Raw genomic sequence first — 22,461 nt, forward strand, 5'->3', positions numbered from 1 at the left:
ATCTATATTTCTGGAAAATCTTTTAAACTAACTAATCTAGGGTACCTGGGGCTCTCTTCACTGTTTTGACTGTAGGGGAGAAAAATTCTTTTTCCTCTACCTTTCTCAGTTCTTGGCTGAGACACCCCTGCAATAAAAGATTAAAGTTTATTAACATGTATACTCCTGTATACATGATACCCAGCAAAACTGAGTAACTTGCTGGGATGGCTGAAATCTTAGCATCTTCAGCTAAGACAGAAGAGGTTAGAGTGTGTATGGGAGTTTACCAGGAAAAGCAGAATAAATAAGCACAAGGTTTAGTCAGTGCCTTCTCCATTGATGCTCTTGTCATTTACAGTCACAAGGGAGACACAGGAGACTGCCTTTTTAATGTAAATGTCCCTTACAAAAGGGTATACCTAACATTCTGTTTTCCAAGCTTTCTAGTATCTGCAGTTGCTCCAAATAATCCTAATGCCAAAGAGGCATATTTTGGGATGGCATGTTCTGTTACCCTTCAATACCAGAACAATGTAATTTGGAACAGCAAGTCATGCTGAAGTAACTAATCAAAAAATATGTAAAAGGCATCTAAGAATTATTGTTGGTCCAAAAAAAGGGCACTGCTCATTTCATCATAGAGTGCATGCTTGTGTGTTAAGTCACTTAAGTTGTGTCCAACTCCCTGTGACCCTAGGGACTGTAACCTGCTAGGGTCCTCTGTCCATGGAATTCTCCAGGCAAGAATCCTGGAGTGGGTTCCTGGAGTGCCATGCCTTAAATCTCCTTCAAGGGATCTTCCTGACCCACAGATCAAACCAGTGTCTGTTAGGTCTCCTTCATTGCAGGTGGGTTCTTTACCACTAGCGCCACATTCCCTGCTGGCTCAGATGGTAAAGAATCCGTCTGCAATGCAGCAGACTCAGATTTGATCCCTGGGTTGGGAAGACACCCTGGGGAAGGGAGTGCGTTCCCGCTCCAGTACTCTTGCCTGGAGAATTCCATGGGCAGGAGCCTGGGGGGTTACAGTCAGTCCATGGGGTCACAAAGAGTCAGACACTGCTGAGCAACTAACAGTCATTGTAGAAAAACTGCTTTAATAAAAGCATGTAAAATCCCAAAGACATTTTAGATGTTTGCTTTTATTTGATCTAAGGTGTGAAATGTTTTATGGAATATTAAAAAGCAAAGATGTCTCATGTCTCGTGGAAAACAAAACATTTAAAGAATATGCATATTTATATACAAATAAGAACTGAACGTTTAAGACTATTTTTAAATGGATTAAACTCAATAGGCTAATTTTTCGTAAAAATGACTGTCCTTACAAATGTCAAAAGTTAGCAACTTACAGGTTAATCCATATTGTTTATATTATATAATAATGGGAACACAGGAGAAACTGATCAAAAGGATACAACTCAAACTGTAAACAATTCTCAACATTTTCTATAGTTTTACAGATAACCTCATAGAAAACTATTTTTCAAATAACTGGAAATATGCCAACTAGGCAAAGAAAGGAGGATTTGTTCTGTAATTATATGAAGTACAGTGTAGTTTCATGCTTGGTTTGTTCCTATCGTGACCTTTTCACCTAGTTATATACTATTTCTGCATTAAGGGGAATTTAAGAAGTATCAAGTGTGGCCTTGTTTTCTGTGTTGAGTGTGTTAGTCACTCAGTCAGGTCCAACTCTTTGCAACCGCATGGATTGGGACATGCCAGGCTTCTCTGTCTATGGAGGTCTCCAGGCCAGAATACTGGAGTGGACTGCCATTCCCTTCTCCAGGGGATCCTGCCGACCCAGGGGTCAAACCTGGGTCTCCTGCATTGCAGGCAGACTCTTTATTGTCTGAGCCACCTGAGAAGACTAGACACTATTATTTTACAAGAATCTGTCCAATATGGTGGGTCACTAGCCATTTGATACGCAGTCACTCTGAATTGAGATGTACTGTAAGTAGGAAATATATACCAAATTTTGAAAAGTTAGTATGAAATAAAGGTGAAAAAAAACCACTTATAAAAGTTTGGCTAAGAGAAAATTTTAAATCATGTATGTGGCTCTAATTGTGTTGCTATTAGACTGCACAGCCTTAGAAACTCAGTAAAGAGTAATGTCTTAAAGGAAAAAAAGGTTGACTTTTACTTAGGATAACTCTACATGGGTTAACACATGTGTTTGGACACTGCACAAAGTCTAGACATACAAGTACAAACCATCTGCAGCTGCTGCCTGGGTGTCATGGACGTCCTCCTGTACTCTGGAGGTCACGCTAATTCTTCGGGCTTTTCTCTCAATTGTGCAGGGGTCTGATGAGTCTGCATGAGAAGAAGCAAAGCCAGGAAGAAGGGATCAAGCCGTTCATTAGAAGAGAGTGGACAGGCTCTCAAGAATCTTTCACAGGACACATGCAGTATTTATTCTTTGTGTTACTTGATGCTACCATTAGTTCTCCCAGGAAGGCAAGGGCCATAGTTAATACTGCTTTTACAACCTATCCAGACTGGCTCTTAAAAGTTTTTTCATCCTTTCTCATTACTTGGAATGCATGCCTGATTTCACCAATTTCCCAGGTTCGAGTGAGCGGGAGTGCAAACTTAGTGCTAATAATTAAATGTCAGTATGAACACAAAATTTGGGACATTATACTTTAGCAATTCCCTGATTAACCAACAGTTACTAGAAAATTATGGGTTTAAAGTCCACTATCCACATTAAAGGTAACAGTAGACTACAGCATTTTATGAATAAAGAACCAAAATAGTACTTGAAAAATTAAAACCAACTCAAATATTATGTACTGGTAACACATATTCCCCAGTTTTTCATAAATTCCAGTTACCTATATGTGCAAAAGTCCAGCAGCCCTCACAACATGGACTGAAGGCATACCCCTTTCTGGCTAGAATACTGTTTTTATTAATTTTTAGGTAATCAGTAAACAGTGTTTTATATTAAGTAAAAACAGTAAAGAGTCTGGCTGCAATGTGGGAGACCCGGATTAGATCTCCGGGTCAGAAAGATCCCCTGGAGAAAGAAATGGCAACCCACTCCAGTATTCTTGCCTGGGAAATCCCATGGTCAGAGGAGCCTGGTGGGCTACAGTCCATGGGATCACAAACAGTTGGACATGACTGAGCGACTAACACATACACAAAAGTCAAAAAAGGCAGACTTCATATTATTTAACCTTAAGAAACAAAAATTTTAAATTTTGTAATCAGCTCTGAGCCTATAAGCAGTCCTCTAGTTCAACCAACCTTTGGAGATCAGTGTTTCACAATGCTAAGTGTTGTGAAGCAGAGTAAACATCTCCTTTAGGCTCTGAAGAATAAGTTCTATTTCTTAGATTTGTAACCCCCTTTATAGCATCACATACCTCCTTCTCACTGATTCTTATAACAACCCTGTACAGAAGCTAAATATTTGGACTGATCACCTCTATTTATGCACAAACTGGATATAAACAAAGTCAGGTGGCCAAGACAACCAGAACCAGTGCTAAAGTTGTATGACAGCAAGGTCAGTGCCCTCTCCACTGTAAGTCACGGTGGGGGGGCATACTTTCTGAATCAGCTGAAGAGCTTACACACACGTTGCTTAACTGCAAAGTCTAGTCCAAAAAGGTTTCTCTGTCTTTCCTTCTTTCTCTTAAATTATCACACTTTTTATTCAGATAAACATCTATATTCCACTTGGTTATTCTAAGTCTTGCGCATTTCCATATGAATTTCAGAATCAAATTAATGCACACCAAAAAAAAGAAAAGTTACAGTTAAAATTGGTATTTCATCAATATGAAAAGACTAGGTATCTTAACAATACTGATTAAAAAAGACATGGTTTATGACTTCATTTAGATAGTTTGATTTCTTTTGGTAGTGTTTAATCATATTCAATGTACATATCTCTAGTTAAATTTATAAGTTTCTCACTTATTCTAATTGTTTCTGAGTATCTCTAGATTTTCTTCACAAATAATGTCATCTGGAATGGCTGCTGAATTCTATCAGATGTTTTTTCCTGTATAATGAAATGACTGTATGCCTTTTCTCCTCTACTTTCTGAACGATGCATTCTTGAGCTAAACCCAAGTTGGTCATGATATATTATCTTTTTTTATATTGTGAATATTTTATTCGGTTTTTTTGTTTGGCTTTTATGTTCATGAGGATTTGATTTGTAAGTTTGTTTTCTTTTTGGGAGGTAGGTAATGTGCATCAGGTTTTGGAATCAGAATCCTACTGGCTTCATAAGAAAATTAGATGCTTTCCTCCCTTCTCTGTTTCCTCAGAGTTTGTATGATTGGTATTATCTCTTCATTTTTTTTAATCTCTTCATTAAATACTTGATATCTATGGGGATCACTAGTGTAACCATCTAGTTCTGAAGTTTTCATTGTGGGGAAACTTTTGATAATGGATTCAATTTCTTTAATTACATACACAACTATTAAGTTATTTCATCCTATCTTTTCATTTCTGATTTTGATAATCTGTTTTTTTCCTGTTTTTTATCCTTCAAAGATCAAATGTTTGGTTTTGATAATTTTCTCTGTTGTTTTTGTGAGCTCAATGGCTCTTGTCTTGATTCTTAGGTAGAACTGTATGTCACTGATATTAGATTTCCTTGTCTTACATGAGCATTTAAAGCTATAAAGTTCCTTCTATGCACTACCGTAAAGAATCTGGCCTTGCTCAAAGAGAGGTCTAGCTTTGTCCCTAGCTCCTGGAAGATTACCTCTAAAATTTTGAAATTTCCCAAGAGATAGAAGTATTTTTATTAAATATGGTGGGCCCTTCAAACCATAGAAGTCATGTTAATAAGGTGGTGCACACTGGATATATCCCTTAAATAGGATGATTCTTCCATGACAGCCCTTGAATCAATTCATTGGATAATCCAGTAGACACAAATCTGGTACTTGGTAGTCATCCATTAAGATTCTTCTTCACACTGTTTTTAGACAGCAGGAGGCTATTTTAAATTCAGGTCAGTTGAAATAGCCATAGTACTATTAAACAATGGAAAGAATGTGTACTTCATTGCAACCTATAAATGAAATACTTAAAACATTTTGTACTGAGTGTTGCACACAAAGCTGTTCAACCAAAATTTAAGTACTGTAGGGCAGGTAACATTATTTGTGTAGAATTTTCAATTCTGCTTTAAGTTTTGAGATTATATAGTTACATCCTTAGGTAATGCATTTTCCAATATCATGTCTTTTTCATCAGTCTATTTTGAGTTGCCTAAAGCAAAAAGAGATTAACCAAAAAAGATTAAGATATGAAATGCATAGTTCACGACATTCTTGACAATTACTAGAATGGAGAAGAAAATGATTAATTGGAAATTCAGTATATCACACAGAAATGATTTAAGAATTATGCAAAAGTGACCCCTCCAAATCTTGGTTATGTAGCATTTATTTTGTCCTTGATGAAGAGACACCTAGTGTCAATCTAATTGCTATGCCCACCTGTTAAATACACAAGGATTCTTTTGTGGCCTCTCAAATAATCCCAGATTTACTGCACATCAAAGTTTCCATTTAAAAATAACGTTTAAATTCCCATCATATTGTTAGAACTATCTTTTAGGACTATAGTCTTTATAGTGCTGACTGCATTTGTAACATACACCACCTAACACCCTTTTGCAACTTATTTTCGGGGACGGGAGACAACACAGCAGACTAAAAAGACTTGAGCTCACCTCCTCTAATCACAAATAACTGCTGAACAACCTGTGACAGGAAAGACTGGAACAAAGATATTCTACATTCAAAGACCAAAAAAAGCAGCCACAACAAGATGGTATGAAGGAAACTTTCACAATATAATGACATCTCATAACCACCAGGAGGGCAACCCACAAACTGAAAAATAGTTGTACTGCTGGGGTTCTCTCACAGGAGTGAGGGAGTGTAAACTGGTACAGCAGCTGTGGAAAACAGTATGGAGATTTCTCAAAAAAAAAAAAAAAAAAAAAAAACAACACACAAAAAACAGACCTACCATATGATCCAGCAATCCCACTTCAGGACATATATCTGGAGATATAGGACTTAAATAACTTGTAACTTCATAAAACAGTGCTGGAATGAATACTGGGGTGCATGTGTTTATAACAGCCAGGATACAGAAGCAACTGAAATGTCCACTGAGAGAGGAATGGATAAAGAAGATGTGTACATATATACAGTGGAATATTACTTAGCCATTTGTAGCAACATGGATGGACCTAGAGATGGTCATACATAGGGTATCTCTTATATATGGAATAAAAATAAACTGACACAATTTACAAAATGAAAACAGACTCAAAAACTTCCAAACCAAAGATGTGGTTATGAAAGGGGAAAGGTGGGGATAAATTAGGAGCCTGGGGTTAACAGACACACTACAACAAAGAACTAGTACATAGCCCAGAGAATTATACTCTATAATGACCTCTATAATGAAAAGAATGTGCAAAAGAATAGATATATATATCTGTAAAACTGAATCACTTTGCTGTATACCTGAAACCAAATAGGAAAAGGAATTCATCAAGGCTGTATATTGTCACCCTGCTTATTTAACTTATATGCAGAGCACATCATGAGAAATACTGGGCTGGAGGAAGCACAAGCTGGAACCAAGATTGCCGGTAGAAATATCAATAACCTCAGATGTGCAGATGACCCCACCCTTACGGCAGAAAGTGAAGAGGAACTAAAAAGCCTCTTGATGAAAGTGAAAGAGGAGAGTGAAAAAGTTGGCTTAAAGCACAACATTCAGAAAACTAAGACCATGGCATCTGGTCCCATCACTTCATGGCAAATAGGTGAGGAATCAGTGGAAACAGTGGCTGACTGTATTTTTCTGGGCTCCAAAATCACTGCAGATGCTGACTGCAGCCATGAAATTAAAAGACGCCTACTCCTTGGAAGGAAAGTTATGACCAACCTAGATAGATAGCATATTAAAAAGCAGGGCGATTACTTTGCCAACAAAGGTCCGTCTAGTCAAGGCTATGGTTTTTCCAGTAGTCATGTAAAGATGTGAGAGTTGGACTATAAATAAAGCTGAGTGCCGGAGAGCTGATGCTTTTGAACTGTGATGTTGGAGAAGACTCTTGAGAGTCCCTTGGACTGCAAGGAGATCCAACCAGTCCATCCTAAAGGAGATCAGTCCTGGGTGTTCATTGGAAGGACTGATGCTGAGGCTGAAACTCCAATACTTTGGCCACCTCATGCAAAGAGCTGACTCATTGGAAAAGACCCTGATGCTGGGAAAGATTGAGGGCAGGAGGAGAAGGGGACAACAGAAGATAAGATGGTTAGATGGCATCACCGACTCAGTGGACATGGGTTTGGGTGGACTCTGGAGTTGGTGATGGACAGGGAGGCCTGGTGTGCTGCGGTTCATGGGGTCGCAAAGAGTCTGACATGACTGAGCGACTGAACTGAAGCAGAAGATATTAAGAAGAGGTGGCAAGAATACGCAGAAGAACTGTACAAAAAATATTTTCATGATCCAGATGATCACGATGGTGTGATCACTCACCTAGAGTCAGACATCATGGAATGTGAAGTCAAGTAGGCCTTAGGAAGCATCACTACAAACAAAGCTAGTGGAGGTGATGGAATTCCAGTTAAGCTATTTCAAATCCTGACAGATGATGCTGTGAAAGTGCTGCACTCAATATGCCAGCAAATTTGGAAAACTCAGCAGTGGCCACAGGACTGGAAAAGGTCAGTTTTCATTCTAACCCCAAAGAAAGGCAATGCCAAAGAATGTTCAAATTACCGCACAATTGTACTCATCTCACATGCTAATAAAGTGATGCTTAAAATTCTACAAGCCAGCTTCAGCAATACGTGAACTTCCAGATGTTCAAGCTGGTTTTAGAAAAGGCAGAGGAACCAGAAATCAAATTGCCAACATCTGCTGGATCATAGAAAAAGCAAGAGAGTTCCAGAAAAACATCAATTTCTGCTTTATTGACTATGCCAAAGCCTATGACTGTGTGGATCACAATAAACTGTGGAAAATTCTGAAAGAAATCCGAATACCAGACCACCTGACCTCCTTCATGAGAAACCTGTATGCAGGTCAGGAAGCAACAGTTAGAACTGGACATGGAACAATAGACTGGTTCCAAATAGGAAAAGGAACACATCAAGGCTGTATATTGTCACCCTGCTTATTTAACTTAAATGCAGTGTACATCATGAGAAATGATGGGCTGGAAGAAGCACAAGCTGGAATCAAGATTTCCAGGAGAAATATCAATAACCTCAGATATGCAGATGCTGCTGCTGCTAAGTCACTTCAGTTGTGTCTGACTCTGTGTGACCCCATAGACGGCAGCCCACCAGGCTCCCCTGTTCCTGGGATTCTCCAGGCAAGAACACTGGAGTGGGTTCCCACTTCCTTCTCCAATGCATAAAAGTGAAAAGTGAAAAGTGAAGTTGCTCAGTCGCGTCTGACTCTCTGTGAACTCACGGACTGCAGCCTAGCAGGCTCCTTCGTCCATGGGATTTTCTAGGCAAGAGTACTGGCGTGGTTGCCATTGCCTTCTCCGAGATATGCAGATGACACCACCCTTATGGCAGAAAGTGAAGAAGAACTAAAGAGCCTCTTGATGAAAGTGAAGGATGAGAGTGAAAAAGTTGGCTTAAAGCTCAACATTCAGAAAACTTAAGACCATGGCATCTGGCCCCATCACTTCATGCCAAATAGATGGGAAAACAGTGGAAACCATGGCTGACTTTATTTTTCTGGGCTCCAAAATCACTGCAGATGGTGACTGCAGCCATGAAATTAAAAGACGTTTACTCCTTGGAAGGAAGGTTATGACCAACCTAGACAGCATATTAAAAAGCAGAGAGATTACTCTGCTAACAAAGGTCCATCTAGTCAAGGCTATGATTTTTCCAGTAGTCATGTAAAGATGTGAGAGTTGGACTATAAATAAAGCTGAGCACCAGAGAACTGATGCTTTTGAACTGTGGTGTTGGAGAAGACTCGAGAGTCCCTTGGACTGCAAGGAGATCCAACCACTCCATCGTAAAGGAGATCAGTCCTGGGTCTTCACTGGAAGGACTGATGCTGAGGCTGAAACTCCAATACTTTGGCCACCTCATGCAAAGAGCTGACTCATTGGAAAAGACCCTGATGCTGGGAAAGATTGAGGGCAGGAGGAGAAGGGGACAACAGAAGATAAGATGGTTAGAAGGCATCACTGACTCAATGGACATGGGTTTGGGTGGACTCCGCGTGTTGGTGATGGACAGGGAGGCCTGGTGTGCTACGGTTCATGGGGTCACAAAGAGTCTGACACGACTGAGCAACTGAACTGAAAGTTATTTTTAAAAAATAAATTATATATTCCATTTTAGTTACCCTTGACAATAACTCTCAGAGTTAGTTTTTGTAATTTTTAGAAAGTAAAGTTTATCAATAGAATAACATTCAAAATGCTATCTCTAATGGAAATTTCTTTAGCTTTTTAGATGAACTCCCAAATGGCTTTCACATACATTTCTGTGATGTCTGTGACATCTTGCTACTCACCTTTTTTAGGCGGCTTGGGTGGTACAACCGGACCAGGTTCTATGTTGTCATAAAAATTATTCATAGCTTTTGGATCAAAGTTTCCTATAAAGAAAATAAAATCAGCAGGCATTTAGGGGTCTTTCTCCTGTTACATGCATTTTTTTGTTAGGGAAAATATAGGAGAAAAATAAACACATAAAAAGGGGAGCTGGTTTTGCAGGAGTTTATAATTCATTATAGTATCCTACTGTTCTCTCACTGAAAGTGTTAAAGCATTATGAGAAAAGACCCAAGCGTCTTTCTACAATGTATCACCTAAAGGAACATTTTTTAACTATAAAGCTTATCTGTTTTCACAGGATTTAGTATGTGGCACAGCTAGCTAAATGAAGAAGAGAAATGAAAGGATGACTGAACTGATTTCTCTGTTTGTTTTGATGTTAATAAACAAAACCATGACACAGCTTATGTTTCTGTCTGTTTACCTTAAATTTTTATTCATTATAAATTCAGGTAAAGAAGCAGCTATACATATACATTGATAAAGATTACTCAAGTTGTTATGATATCAGCAGCTCAGGGATTCCAATCTTTAAGAAAATGAGAATCTTAAACGTTGCCTATGCTGCTGCTGCTGCTAAGTCACTTCAGTTGTATCTGACTCTGTGTGACCCCACAGACGGCAACCCACCAGGCTCCTCTGTCTCTGGGATTCTCCAGGCAAGTATAATGGAGTGGGTTGCCATTTCCTTCTCCGAACGTTGCCTACAGACTTATCAATAAAAAAAAAATGATATGCTGTCAATTTCAGAATAACAGAACAATCTCATCTCTCATTTAAACTGTTTACTCCTTGATACAGTCTTTGTTTCAGCTCCTTTTCCTGATGTGATTCCTTTAAGGTCGGTTTTGATCCAATGCCAGCTTTGGGTCCTATGTTCACATCTGTGAAACTGTCACTGCACCCTGCCAGTAGTTCTGCACAATTCCATTTAAGCTTTTAAACTGTACCCATGCTTATTCACAGAGGATGTTGTGTGGTACTGATAGCTTAAATATATTGAATCTCCTGAATTTTAAACCCAGTTTTTTCCCTCAAGAAAGTTTTGCTCACCAAAAGTAAAAATAAAGCTGCCTTTTATCAAGTCATGTACTGATTAACTATCAAATCCAAATGCTGAACCTCAGAAAATGTCTAGAATCTCTAGATGAAAAGCTGAGGTTGGAAACCCAGTACAAAATTTTCCAGAGGATATAAGAATGGAACTTAGTGTAAAATAGATATATTTGGACCCCTTACGAAGGGAGATTAGAATCTGCCTGCAATGTAGCAGACCTAGGTTCGATCCCTGGGTTGGGAAGACCCCCTGGAGAAGGAAATGGCAACTCACTCCAGTATTCTTGCTGGAGAATTCCATGGACAGAGGTGGGCTACAGTCCATGAGGTCACAAACAGTCGGACACCACTGAGCAACTAACACTAGCACCAAAAAGAGCTCTTTGTAGCCCACTGGAGACCAAAAGCACAGGTAGGTCTTTGTTTATAAAACCTTAAGAACGGTTTTCCTTGCAGTACTTTTATTCCATTTAGGTATGCTGTGTTTAATAATTTTCTGAAAACAAATCCCATGATGGCTCATGAAAGCCATAATGGTACTTAATTTATTAATTAGATCTTTTTATGGTTTAAGATGCTGTATATGTTATTTCTTCAATTTCTTGAGTTATAGCTGCTGATTTAATTTCTAGATCCTATAAGGCCTTTACTAAAAATATCCTAATGAAATGTTTCAGGGATTCTTATTTATCTTCAAAGAACACAGAAACAAAATAATGGATGCAACCTTCTAATATAGTAACAGTGGTTTGTATAATCTCCCATACAGTGTCTTTCACTGCTTACAGCTACTAGGCTGTAGAGTTCCTAGGCTTCTGAAAATAAGGGTACTCAACCAGAGTGCTCAAGTTTCACATGGAAATGTGCTTCTGTCTATTGTACAAAGTTCCATATCTTTTTATTCTCCTGCCTCTACTGTGTAATCTTGCTTTAAAATGGTAACAGGGTACTTGAAAAGAGAGTAGAAGCTCTCTCAGCTGCCATAATTTAGAACAGTAAGTAATGGTGGGTTGGCTGACTCGCACACAGAATTGTTAACAATCACACAGCAACGTTACGGATAGAAGAATAGGACCAAAGCAATATTACAGTGTTAGACCAAGACCTTTTCTTTGTGTGTGCTGACCAGACTTCTATATTGTCTTTCAGAAATAAACTCTACCTACAGGTAGATGATGACCTAAACTGGGGGTGGGCAAACTTTTACTGTAAAGGGCCAGACAATAAACATTTTAAGCTTTGTAGTCCTGAAATACAGTTGTAAGCCCTCAACAGTGGTGTTGAAACACAAAAGCAGGCCCAGACAATATGTAGAGAAATGGGTGTGGCTATGTTCCACTGAAACTATTTACAAAAACAGACAGCAGGCTAGTTTGCTGCACCGCGATCTATAATTTCCTGTTTTCATTTTAGAATGGAGCAAAAAAAGATATTTTAAGAACAGTTAATTTGAGACTAGAATCCTATTAGATGTTTATGATTTTCCTTCATAGCCCTTTTCAGTTGTTTTCACTGTATCTAATTCACAGCCTCTATGTTTTTGTAGTGTCTGCCCTTGAGTCTTTATAAAACATCTGCCTATCATTTTAATAGAAAGAGCAGCATTTCTTACATCCATATCCATTTTAAAAACATTATGCCAGTTACCATCCTTTTGTAATCTAAGCAGGTTTGAGAACGGGCACAGCTGTCTGTTGGTAAGCAGACAATTCAACTGATGGGAGCAATAGTACGTGGACTTGCCAGAATGCAGCCTCATGGTTGGATATTTTACAGAGGAAAATGAAGCATACCTGGTGAGCTGAGTAAATCAAAGTGAATTCAGGGAACTTTTACTGTAGTAGACTTCAATCAGAAAGCCACAAAAATGAAATCTCTAAGATACAGTTGAATGTTTTCATGTAACAGATAACAAAGAAAACAGCATACCGATTTTCATTTTAAACTGAGTAATCTGATGTTCTGAGTTGGGATCCCTGTTTGCACAGACATCTTAGATGACTATCACATAAATCTACTGTGTTTTAGAAATAAAACCCAACAGTTTATGAAATAGTGTATGACTAAAAGAGGATAAATATAGAGTGCCACCATCAAACAGTCTAAACGGTAAGAACTTAATGATGAAGTTGTGAAAGTAAAATTATTTTTGATTACCCAAATCTGATCTGACTGTGGGGTGAGGGATGTCTGTACCAGGACTGTGATCTTGTAAAAGGTAGTTTTTACCCATTATATCTGTAAAACCAAAATGATTGCCATTGAAGCAGCATAACACACCACAGTATTACTTATGGTTTACCAAATAATCAAGTCTATACCTCTAGATTGAAGGAGGTCAACTTCTTTCAGTGTACAGTCAACATTTATCTGGAGTTGTCTGTTCATGCTTCTCAATCTTGTCATTTCCTCAGGCTAGTAAGAAAGGACCCAAAATAGCAATTGTGGGAAAGTCATTATCAAGCCCAACATTTAAGAACTGGTATTCATGTTAACTGTTCTGATAGGTAAGTACCAAGAAAATGGCCTTAATCCCTTAAAGGGCATGTATAAGAAGTCTTTATACTATGTTTTCCAAGGAATAGGTGAAATGGTGACATCAATATGGACACATAAAAACAAAATCCTCATATAATGTGGCAGGGCTATCACACTACACTATGTTCTCTCATACAAATACTACCATATATTAATCACAGAGCATTGAGAATATTTTCTTTCTATGTTTGCATGGTAAGGGAAACTAAGCATCAACCTTGTAAACAAGCAGTGTCCATGATTTTAGTCTTGTCAAGGCTGGTAAAAATTATAATGGTACTTCTTTTAATGAATAGTTACTAATTGTCAGGCACTATGTTCACCAGAAGTCTCTCATTCTTGCCTCAAAATAATCTTCCCAGGTAAGTACTGATATCACCCCCAGTGTATATATGATGAAGCTGAGGCACAAACAGGTTATATAATTTTCCAAAGGTTCTTAAAAAATTGTAATGGGCAGATCCAGGATTTATATAGAAGTCTTTTTTAGAAACTTCTCTAGAAGTCTTTGCATCTTCCGTTTTTTTCTAGATAAAAGGAAGCTAGTAGCCTAGTACATGAAAATTGCGGGAACAAATAGATTCCATTCTCCCCCCAAGTCTGTTTCTTTCCGCCTTGACATGAACATGAGACGTTGAAATGTGAAGAGAGCCCTATTTTTCGATTAGGTAAAGCTTTTTGGAAGCCTCTACTTCCCCCAACGTTCTGAATGTCTTTACTATTCACATATATGTATAGTAAAAAATGAAGTTAAGAGTTTAGACTCTAGAAGTAATGAAGCTTTCAGCACAGTACAGCTAGGAAACCAGTTACTAAGGTGACTCTAACTACATGAAGTAAAAGATAAATATCTGCTATCACAGGAAGACAGAAGGAAATCTTCTTCTGTTAAACATGGTGTTTTACTAAAAAGGTAAATATAAAAGTGAAGGAAAATCTGGGAAATGGGTTAATTTTGAATGACGCAAGATACTATCCTGTTAGGACATCTCAGAATATCTGGGGTAGTGTCAAAATTTTTTAAAAAGTGATGTAACAGGCAGTCTATAATAAGTGCAACAATCCCTTGGAATGATAGGCAAACAAAAACATCACTGAGAAATACGTATTATGGATTGCTCTTCTCATTCCTATGTTAACATGTAAAATAAATGCTTACACCTTGTCTATATTAACTTAAAAGTGTAAAACACATCTGAGCATTGTAGTAAAGCACTTGTTCAAGGGTTTCAAAAAATGATGCTATCTTCCTAGGAATATATGAAAGAATCTAGTCTTTGCTTTGTAGAATTCTGGAAAATGTCAAGTACCTGAAGGAACAAATCCTAACATATTTGCGGGCAGAGGGGGCTATTTCAGGCATAGTGGTCTTGAACAGTGAAACTGTGTAATCCGGTATGTAAATAACTATAATAAATGTTATAGTCAAGAGGCCACTGCACATTTGCTGGTAACAACCAAAAGGCTCTTGTCAACATGCTCATTTCCAAAGACAACAGAACCCTTGGTACTCACTAAACTACAATTTTATCTGTCAGATTCCTATGCCTCCTAACAGCCTTGGAGTGAGGGGACAATAGCTGTTTCTGGATCATTACTACTATTTGCAGGAAACTATACTGTACTTTCATGAAGGTGGGGTCAAGATGGGTTTGGTGTAATTTAACCTTGTTTGTTTGTAAAGTTCCAGAATACTTAACATCTGACATTTCTAAGGAAAAAAATAGCCTGTTAAACAAAATGTGGCACAAATACCTTAATTCACGTGTTCTATCAGTTGGAGAATATTTGTCAGAGAAGAAGGTTGGAGACCAGTGATGCTCTTTCATAGTTTGGCCTTGATTATGCATCCGGTCTGTGGGTTGGTTGATGCCACCACCCAATTAATCAGAAGACCAATGAAGAGGAAAAAACTTGTGGGGTGGAGTAAGTGGAAGTGCTGATGAGTAAAATCTTGCTTATCCTTCAAGGTATAACTTAAATTTCCCCCTTCTCCATGCAATTGTCACATCTTTGAACTCTACTAGCAAGAAGCTAACAGAGTTCTAATCTCAGAACTCTTAAAAGTAGTTAATATCATTACCATGCAGTTGGCCAGCACTATTGATTCACTGTGTTACATTAGCTTTTCTTCCCCCATGTACAGGTTCATGGATCTGTGTGTCTTTTTGCATACAGATGTGGTTAAGTGATGGCATCTCTCACAGCATTTAATAAATGGCTTTGCAAACAACAGCCTGAGAGAAATGATGGCTGTTAGGCATTTTTCACTTCAGTCCTCCTTAGAAAGATTATTTTGCTGATCCTCTAAGTTTCTGCAACTGTACCTATAGTTGGTCACAAATGTGCATTTCAGTTTGACGAGGCACATGGGTTTCTAACCAGGTTTTCATGCACTACTGGTTAAAGAAGCCATATAAGCATTAGCAATGAGCCTCTAGGAACAAAAGGGAATTTAGGCTAAATGCTTTGACATTTATATGTTATAAAGGTTCCTAAAGTGAAAAGAAAATCAAATGTTTTCAAAATATTTCAGATTTAAGCACATTTTTCCACTGTCCTGTAAACCAAAATTCTGTAGTCAGAAGACTATTTGTTAGACATTATATAAACCGTGTAATGTATATTATCTTAGGTTCTTCTGGAAATGTAAAAAAATTCTATGAGATGGGTAGTCATAGATATTGTAGAAGAGAAACCAAATATAAAGAAAGTAGCTTATCCAAGGAGGTATAAGTGAAATAGGAGAAGAGAGATTCAAAGTCACATGTGCACTGGGAGGGTTTTTTCATCATAAAATTGATTTTGAATTGAAGTATGATGAATCAGGTTTGTAATCAAGTGTCTCCTGTCTCCATAGAGGTATTCTATAGAAGGATAATATATTAGGTTTGTAATCAATAAAACTGTGTCATCTTCTTTCCCTGTCTCCATAGAGGGTTTCTATAGAAGGATAATGAATTAGGTGTATAATAAATAAATGTCATCTCCTGTCTCCTTTGTCTGCTGTTGACAGTCTCCTGTGACTCCTGTCTCCTGTTGCCTGTGCCTCCTGTCTATATACACAGATTCTATAGAAGGATACTAAATCAGGTTTGTAATCAATACGGCTCCTGTTACCTGTCTACAAAGAGGGATTCTATAGAAGGATAATGAATCAGGTTTCTAATAAATAAGTCTCCTGTCTCCACAGAGATATTCTATAGATGCATAATGAATCAGGTTTGTAATTAATGAAAGTGTCTCCTGTAACCTGTCTCCATGGAGAGATTCTAAGGAAGGAAAATGAATCATATTTGTAATCAATAAGTCTCCTCTCTTCTGTATCCATAGAGCGTTTCTATAGCAGGATAATGAATGAGGTTTGTACACAATAAGCTTCCTGTCTCCACAGAGGGTTTCTACAGAAGGATAATGAATGAGGTTTGCAATCCCTAAGTCTCCTGTTTCCAGAGATGGATGCAAGAGAAGGATACTGGATCAGGTGTGCAATCCTTAAATCTCCTGTCTCTGGGGATGCTAGGGAAGGATACTGCAGCAGGTTCGCAGTCCCCAAGTCTCCTGTGATGATGCTAGAGAAGGATACTGTATCAGGCTTGCCATCCCTAAGTCTCCTGAGATGATGCAGCAGAAGGATACTGCATGTGGTTTGCAATCCCTAAGTCTCCTGTCTCCTGTGATGCTAGAAAAGGATACAGCATCAGGTTGGCAGTCTATAAGTCTGCTGCCTCCTGAGATGATAGGAGAGGATAGTGCAAGAGGTTTGCCATCCCTAAGTCGTCTCAGTCTCCTGTCTCCTGAGATGATGATAGAGAAGGATACTGTATAAGATTTGTAATGCCTACGTCTCCTGAGACAATGCTACAGAAGGATACGACATCGGGTTGGCAGTCCCTAAGTCTCCAGAGACGATGGGAGAGCACAGTGCATGAGGTTTGCCATCCCTTAGGCATCTCCTGTCTCCTGAGATGATGTTAAAGAAGGATAATGCATGAGGTTTGCAATCTTAAGTCTCCAGTGATGCTAGAGAAGGATACGGCATCACCTTGGCAGTCCCTAAGTCTCCTGTCGTCTCCCATTAGAACTTGTGTCTTACTTCCCTAACCAGGAACCAAACCCATATCCCTTGCCTTCGGAGGCAAAGTCCTAACCACTATACCAGCTAGCAGCTCCCAAACCCTTAGCTTCTCTTTCCCTCCTTTGTCTCTGAACTTAACCTTGGTCAAAAGAGGTTAAGAATGCCTGCAGGTAAAAGAATAGAGCAAGGTGATTCCTCAAGAACACACAAGAGTTCTACACAGAGAGCTTCAGAGGACTAGTGAGAGTAAAGTACATGGAGGATGCAGATCGACTAGTTGAAGTGACTTCTTGCACGACCTCACAGATCACTTACCATATACAGTATTCAAGTTATTTCTTGAGGGATGACTCGATTCTTCCCTCTAGCAGGTATGCACTAAACTCCTTGCTTTGGACCACACTCATAAGCTGTAAAAACTGCTTGCTAAATCAATGTTGAAGAGTCAAATGATATTTGGGATCCGAGGTTTTTAAGAACTGTTGAACTTACATAGCTACCAATTTGTTAACAGTATGTGGCCCAAATCTATGCATGACAGTACTCCTATAACCCCTGTTACAACTCCTGTTCATACTGTTATCTTAGTTTCTACAATTATCTACACTTCAAAATTACTCTGCTTGATAATGATCTAGAGTCAACACTTTCCCAAGATGCATACTGATCTTGCTCTAACTCATGTACATGAATGTACTGAGAAAAATAACTGTCTTAAATATATATGTACATAATACACAAAAGCATAAATGAATACCTGTGAACACTTATGAAGCATTTGGTCAAGTTTTACTTCTCATTTCTATTCTAACAGAAAGCAATCTACCGTGACTGAGCTGCCATACATTAATTATCTTTGAAAATACTCATGAAACTGCAGAATTCCCCCAAGAGAACAAAAGAAACTATCCATTTATTTGGTTGAGAACAAAAGGCAAACATCCTTCACGTGCTGCTGACAGAACAAAACTCTACCGGGAAGAGAACATCAGAAGAAAAAGCCCAGACAGGCAACATGCCCGCCCTGCCCCCACCCAATACATCCTAGTAGATCCTACTTACCGTTGGGATCGCCGTGGTGCAGCTGACCTTTCTGAGCCGCCTCTGCATCAGGTCATGCTCCATACCATTAACTTCTGCCTTCAAGCGCTCTAGCTCCTCTTTCTCAAGTTTCAATTGCTTTGCTAACCTCTCCATCCTTGCTCGCTGATGTAACAGCAAGGCTATAGCATTACAGACAAAGTCATTGCAGAAAATAACACTGAACAAATCACAGGGACATCTGTACATGCATGGCTAATGTATGAAATACCCATAAAGACCTCTGTCATTCAACTTCAGTTGACATTTATTCTAAAGTCTTGCTAATGTGATTTGGCCTTCCTATGTGCTTTAATTTGGATCCAGTTCTTTCTGCCAAAATAATATCATCTATACATTCCTCTAAGATTCTCTTTAACGATCCCTGGGTGTTGTTTCACATATACTGAAAGAATAGTAAATTCTCCCCTACCTTTTAACAAACTTTTAAGATACTTTCTTCTCTTTATACTGAGTTAGGTCCACTGTGAACTACTCCAATAATGTTCTTCATTACCAACCCTACTTCCCATAAATACACAATACTTAAAACTTCCTCACCCTCTTCAGTGCATCCGCTTAAAAAATATTCAAATGTTTCCCTGTGATAAACTTTAGGCCACCCTCTATGAGTCACTTTTTCCCACTCTGTAGTTGGCGTTTTGGACCATGTTGATTTCACTGGCCTACGATTTTCTCCCAATGAATGCACTTCTTAACATACAGTCTTTGAGGGCACTCTTATCATGACTGCATTTTTCTATTTTAAAGTAAAATCTGTAGATGATTCTGAAGTGCTAACCCTATTCTTAATAGCAATGCTACTGCTGAGTATTTAATACATAGTACATTAATTAAACACCTAATATAAATTACTCACTTTTGAGTAGGAGATTGCCATCACCCCACAAAGACATGTCATATAAAAGGGCTGAAATTACCTTGTGTATAGGCATAGTCATCAGATCCAGAACTGGAACTTCTCTGATATTTATGGCTTCCCTTTTCTCCCCCAGAGCCTGGTATCACTGAAATGGGCTGAATAGGTTCTGGGGCTGCAGAACGTTCTTCTTGGTCCACTAAATTTAACAGATTTTCAGTTGTGGCTCGGCCTACAGTGATTTTAAAAACGGTCGTTGGGTTTGGTATCATCCGAGGAGATGGTGATGGAACACAAGAAGGTCCAGTGGGCTGTGTATATGTAATATACACAGGATTGACAGTAAACGAAGGCTTCGGTTGACTGGATATCGCTCTGGAAGGAGAACTTGACGGTGGTGTGGTGGCTGTGTACAATGAGTGCTGATTCCGTGGAGATGGCTGGTTACTGATAGGTGAAGGACTCCTATTCATGGCTGTTCCAGATCTCTGAGAGGGTTCTACTGTAATTTCTATCTTCTTCATGGATCCTTTGGGTAAGCTAGATGTTGTATATGGGAGATAGGCTACCGAATGGCTTCCCTGTTTCTGATAGCTAGGAGGTCCTTGTTGATATGGATGGGGTGGCGTCGTTGAAGGACTAGGTGGCATAAAGACATGAGAACTGGGGTGGCCCAACGGAGACGGTTGTACTTGATGCTGAGGAGAGCTGAAGGGTGAAGGACATTGAGAAGGAGGTGGTGAATGGTAAGCAGGTTGAGGGATCTGCTGTTGTTTGGGAGAATACTGAGAAGGTGGATAGTTTTGTTGATGTGGATACACAGGTAAAGGACGCTGGCTATAATGAGGCACTGGGCCCTGTGGTGAGGACTGCCATGGCGTATTCTGAGGAGTCTGTCTTCCTGATGAACTCTGAGATGTCTGTCTAATATAAATAGAACCAGGAGACCCATACAGATTGCTCGGAATTTGTGGAAGAATTTGTAAAGCTCTTGGTACAGTCTGTCCAGAAGGGAGGTTCTGGGATACTGTAACAGTAATTGGATTGGTACTATACCGAGGTATGTGCATGTAGGAAGGAGGTGGCGGCGGTGGTGGTGAAGGCCCTTGCATAGCAGATGGAGTCATTCCTGTTTGCATGGAAGATGGCTGTTGAGGTGGCTGTGAAGGAGGAGTAGCTGCACTTCTGTTCTGTTCATTCATAAAAAAAGGATTGTAGTTGGGAGTAGCAGCGACAACAGCTGGAGCTGAGTGTGGTTCCTGAACTAAACATATCAGCTGTTTACCTGCTGCATGCTGTGGATCAATATGTCCATCACTTGAGCTATGTACCAGCGTTCGACCGCCATTAAGTTGCACACCATCTCCTGGGTGGTAGCTACTAGGAGAATGAATACCCAGGTTAATATGCAAAAGACGGTTTCTATTCATCCTGTTGTCATCTGGACTATGGTATTCCATATACAAGTATTTGCTACTCTCCTGGGAAAGGGCTCGGCAACAGGCTTCCAGATTGTTGTTATTCTAGGGGAAAAAAATGGTACACAGAACATTGGCAACATTAACAGATCCTAATAGTGGAACTGAAGCTTTGCCACAGATTTATGTAAACACAATTGTCAGAAGATAAGTAGACAATCATATTTTTACACACACAAAGTTTCACGGTCATTGATCTTGAAAGGCAGATCCCAAACCATTCATATTATTTTACAGACATTTAGCTCACATAACGAGTACTACCGCTACTGCTACTGCTACAGAAATGTACAGTACCTACTAATGAACCTTGTGACTCAACCCCAACTTTTCTGACTCCAAATCCAGGACTCATCTTACATTTGTTGCATCTCAACAAATTACAATGTTGGGCTAATCTTGGATTCACCACACTTGCTGTAATCTACAAGTATAAGTCATATCCATTATTAATATTTACACTAATACACAGGAAAATAACCAGGCATTAGTTTTCAAAAGGCAAACAAACCCCAAAGTGAAAAAATAACAATAAAACTCCTCAAGATTCAAAACAATAAAAATTCTCAAGCAGTCTATACTTTTTATTTCGCCACAGTTATCCCTATATCACTTCAACTGTTTCATTATGAAAGATTAAGTTAACAGAAGAAATCACTTAAAAAAAAAAAAACAACAAATCCACTCTTTGAATTATGTTTCCAGGAGTCTGCCAAACTTATAGTAATTTAACACAAAACCCACCCAGTCTTGACTGCCTTAATGAAATTCATTCACATACCCACAGTCTCAAACGTTTTTACGTGCTCAAAAGTAGCTTGGTAAACTTTCAAAATTTCAATTTTTAGAATTACATACACACACAAAGATGGTAAATAACAAACTGTCATTTTAGATGTTCCAATCAACAGCAGTAAAGCAGTATTCCATTAAACAACAGAATTCAGAACTATTGTATTAGTCTCAAACACATTTATTCATGGCCTTTGAAGTAATCTGTTAAAGTTTCTCAATTATCATGACCATCTCTGTATTTCATAAATATATATACAAATATGCACATATACACGTATTACTGTACTTTAGGGAGAAGTACATTTTATTGAAAGCAATAAAAGCAAACACTTCACTTCTGCTGAGAACCGAATACAGCTAAATAAAAACCATGACATAAAATGCTTTAATTTTAGAGGGAGAACTCGTAGGGTTTACTGACTCCAACTCAACTCATTTCCAGATGAGAAAAGACATGCCTGGAAAGTTCCAAGACTTGACAAGTACTTAACTAGTTAGCTGGAGAGCCAGTTCTAGATTCTTCGTTTCCGGACACCCAGTGCTCTTTCCATTGTCATACAGTAATTTCAAGGGCTAGTGTATGATGCTAAAAGTACACTGCTATACTGGAACTTTAGGGAGTGAGAGAAAATTCAGTCAAGCAAACCTGTGTAAGATGAATTCTCAGAAATACAACAAATTGGCTTTATCAAAACGCCACAATAACTTTTCTCCTTTTCCTTCTATAAACCTTTTGATACTAAAATTCAAATACTTTTTACAATATTACCTGAGCCAGGGAAAAAAGGAATTGTTGGCATTGAAAAAGAAAAGAATTACGTTCGGGCTTTTTCTTATCCTGCTTTAAATCATGCTGATCAAGGGTGGAGAGGACACAGATATTAAGATAGACAATAGATATTGTTAGATAATCAGTGAATTTCGAGCCAAAATATTCAAACTGGCTGCCGACTAGACA

At 38.6% G+C, this 22,461-nt stretch overlaps 1 protein-coding gene across 6 annotated transcripts in view; it reads right to left on the reverse strand.

Annotated features, from left to right (window-relative positions):
* TAB3 (TGF-beta activated kinase 1 (MAP3K7) binding protein 3) overlaps positions 1–22,461 on the reverse strand; it is a 94,350-nt gene that overhangs the window by 12,110 nt on the left and 59,779 nt on the right. For 3 of the 6 annotated variants that reach the window (XM_070461860.1, XM_020871033.2, XM_020871036.2), the window contains 5 exons: positions 19,292–20,753; positions 18,333–18,493; positions 12,976–13,069; positions 9,556–9,639; positions 2,206–2,307 (listed from right to left, as the gene is read on the reverse strand). In XM_070461860.1, coding sequence (XP_070317961.1) covers positions 2,206–2,307; positions 9,556–9,639; positions 12,976–13,069; positions 18,333–18,493; positions 19,292–20,753 — 1,903 coding nt within the window. Of the gene's footprint in view, positions 1–2,195; positions 2,308–9,555; positions 9,640–12,975; positions 13,070–18,332; positions 18,494–19,291; positions 20,754–21,005; positions 21,127–22,461 lie in introns of those variants that run through there. The other 3 variants (XM_070461863.1, XM_070461861.1, XM_070461862.1) reach the window with 3 other exon arrangements.

The sequence above is a fragment of the Odocoileus virginianus genome, chromosome X (genome assembly GCF_023699985.2).
Source record: "Odocoileus virginianus isolate 20LAN1187 ecotype Illinois chromosome X, Ovbor_1.2, whole genome shotgun sequence".
Lineage (NCBI taxonomy): Eukaryota > Metazoa > Chordata > Mammalia > Artiodactyla > Cervidae > Odocoileus > Odocoileus virginianus.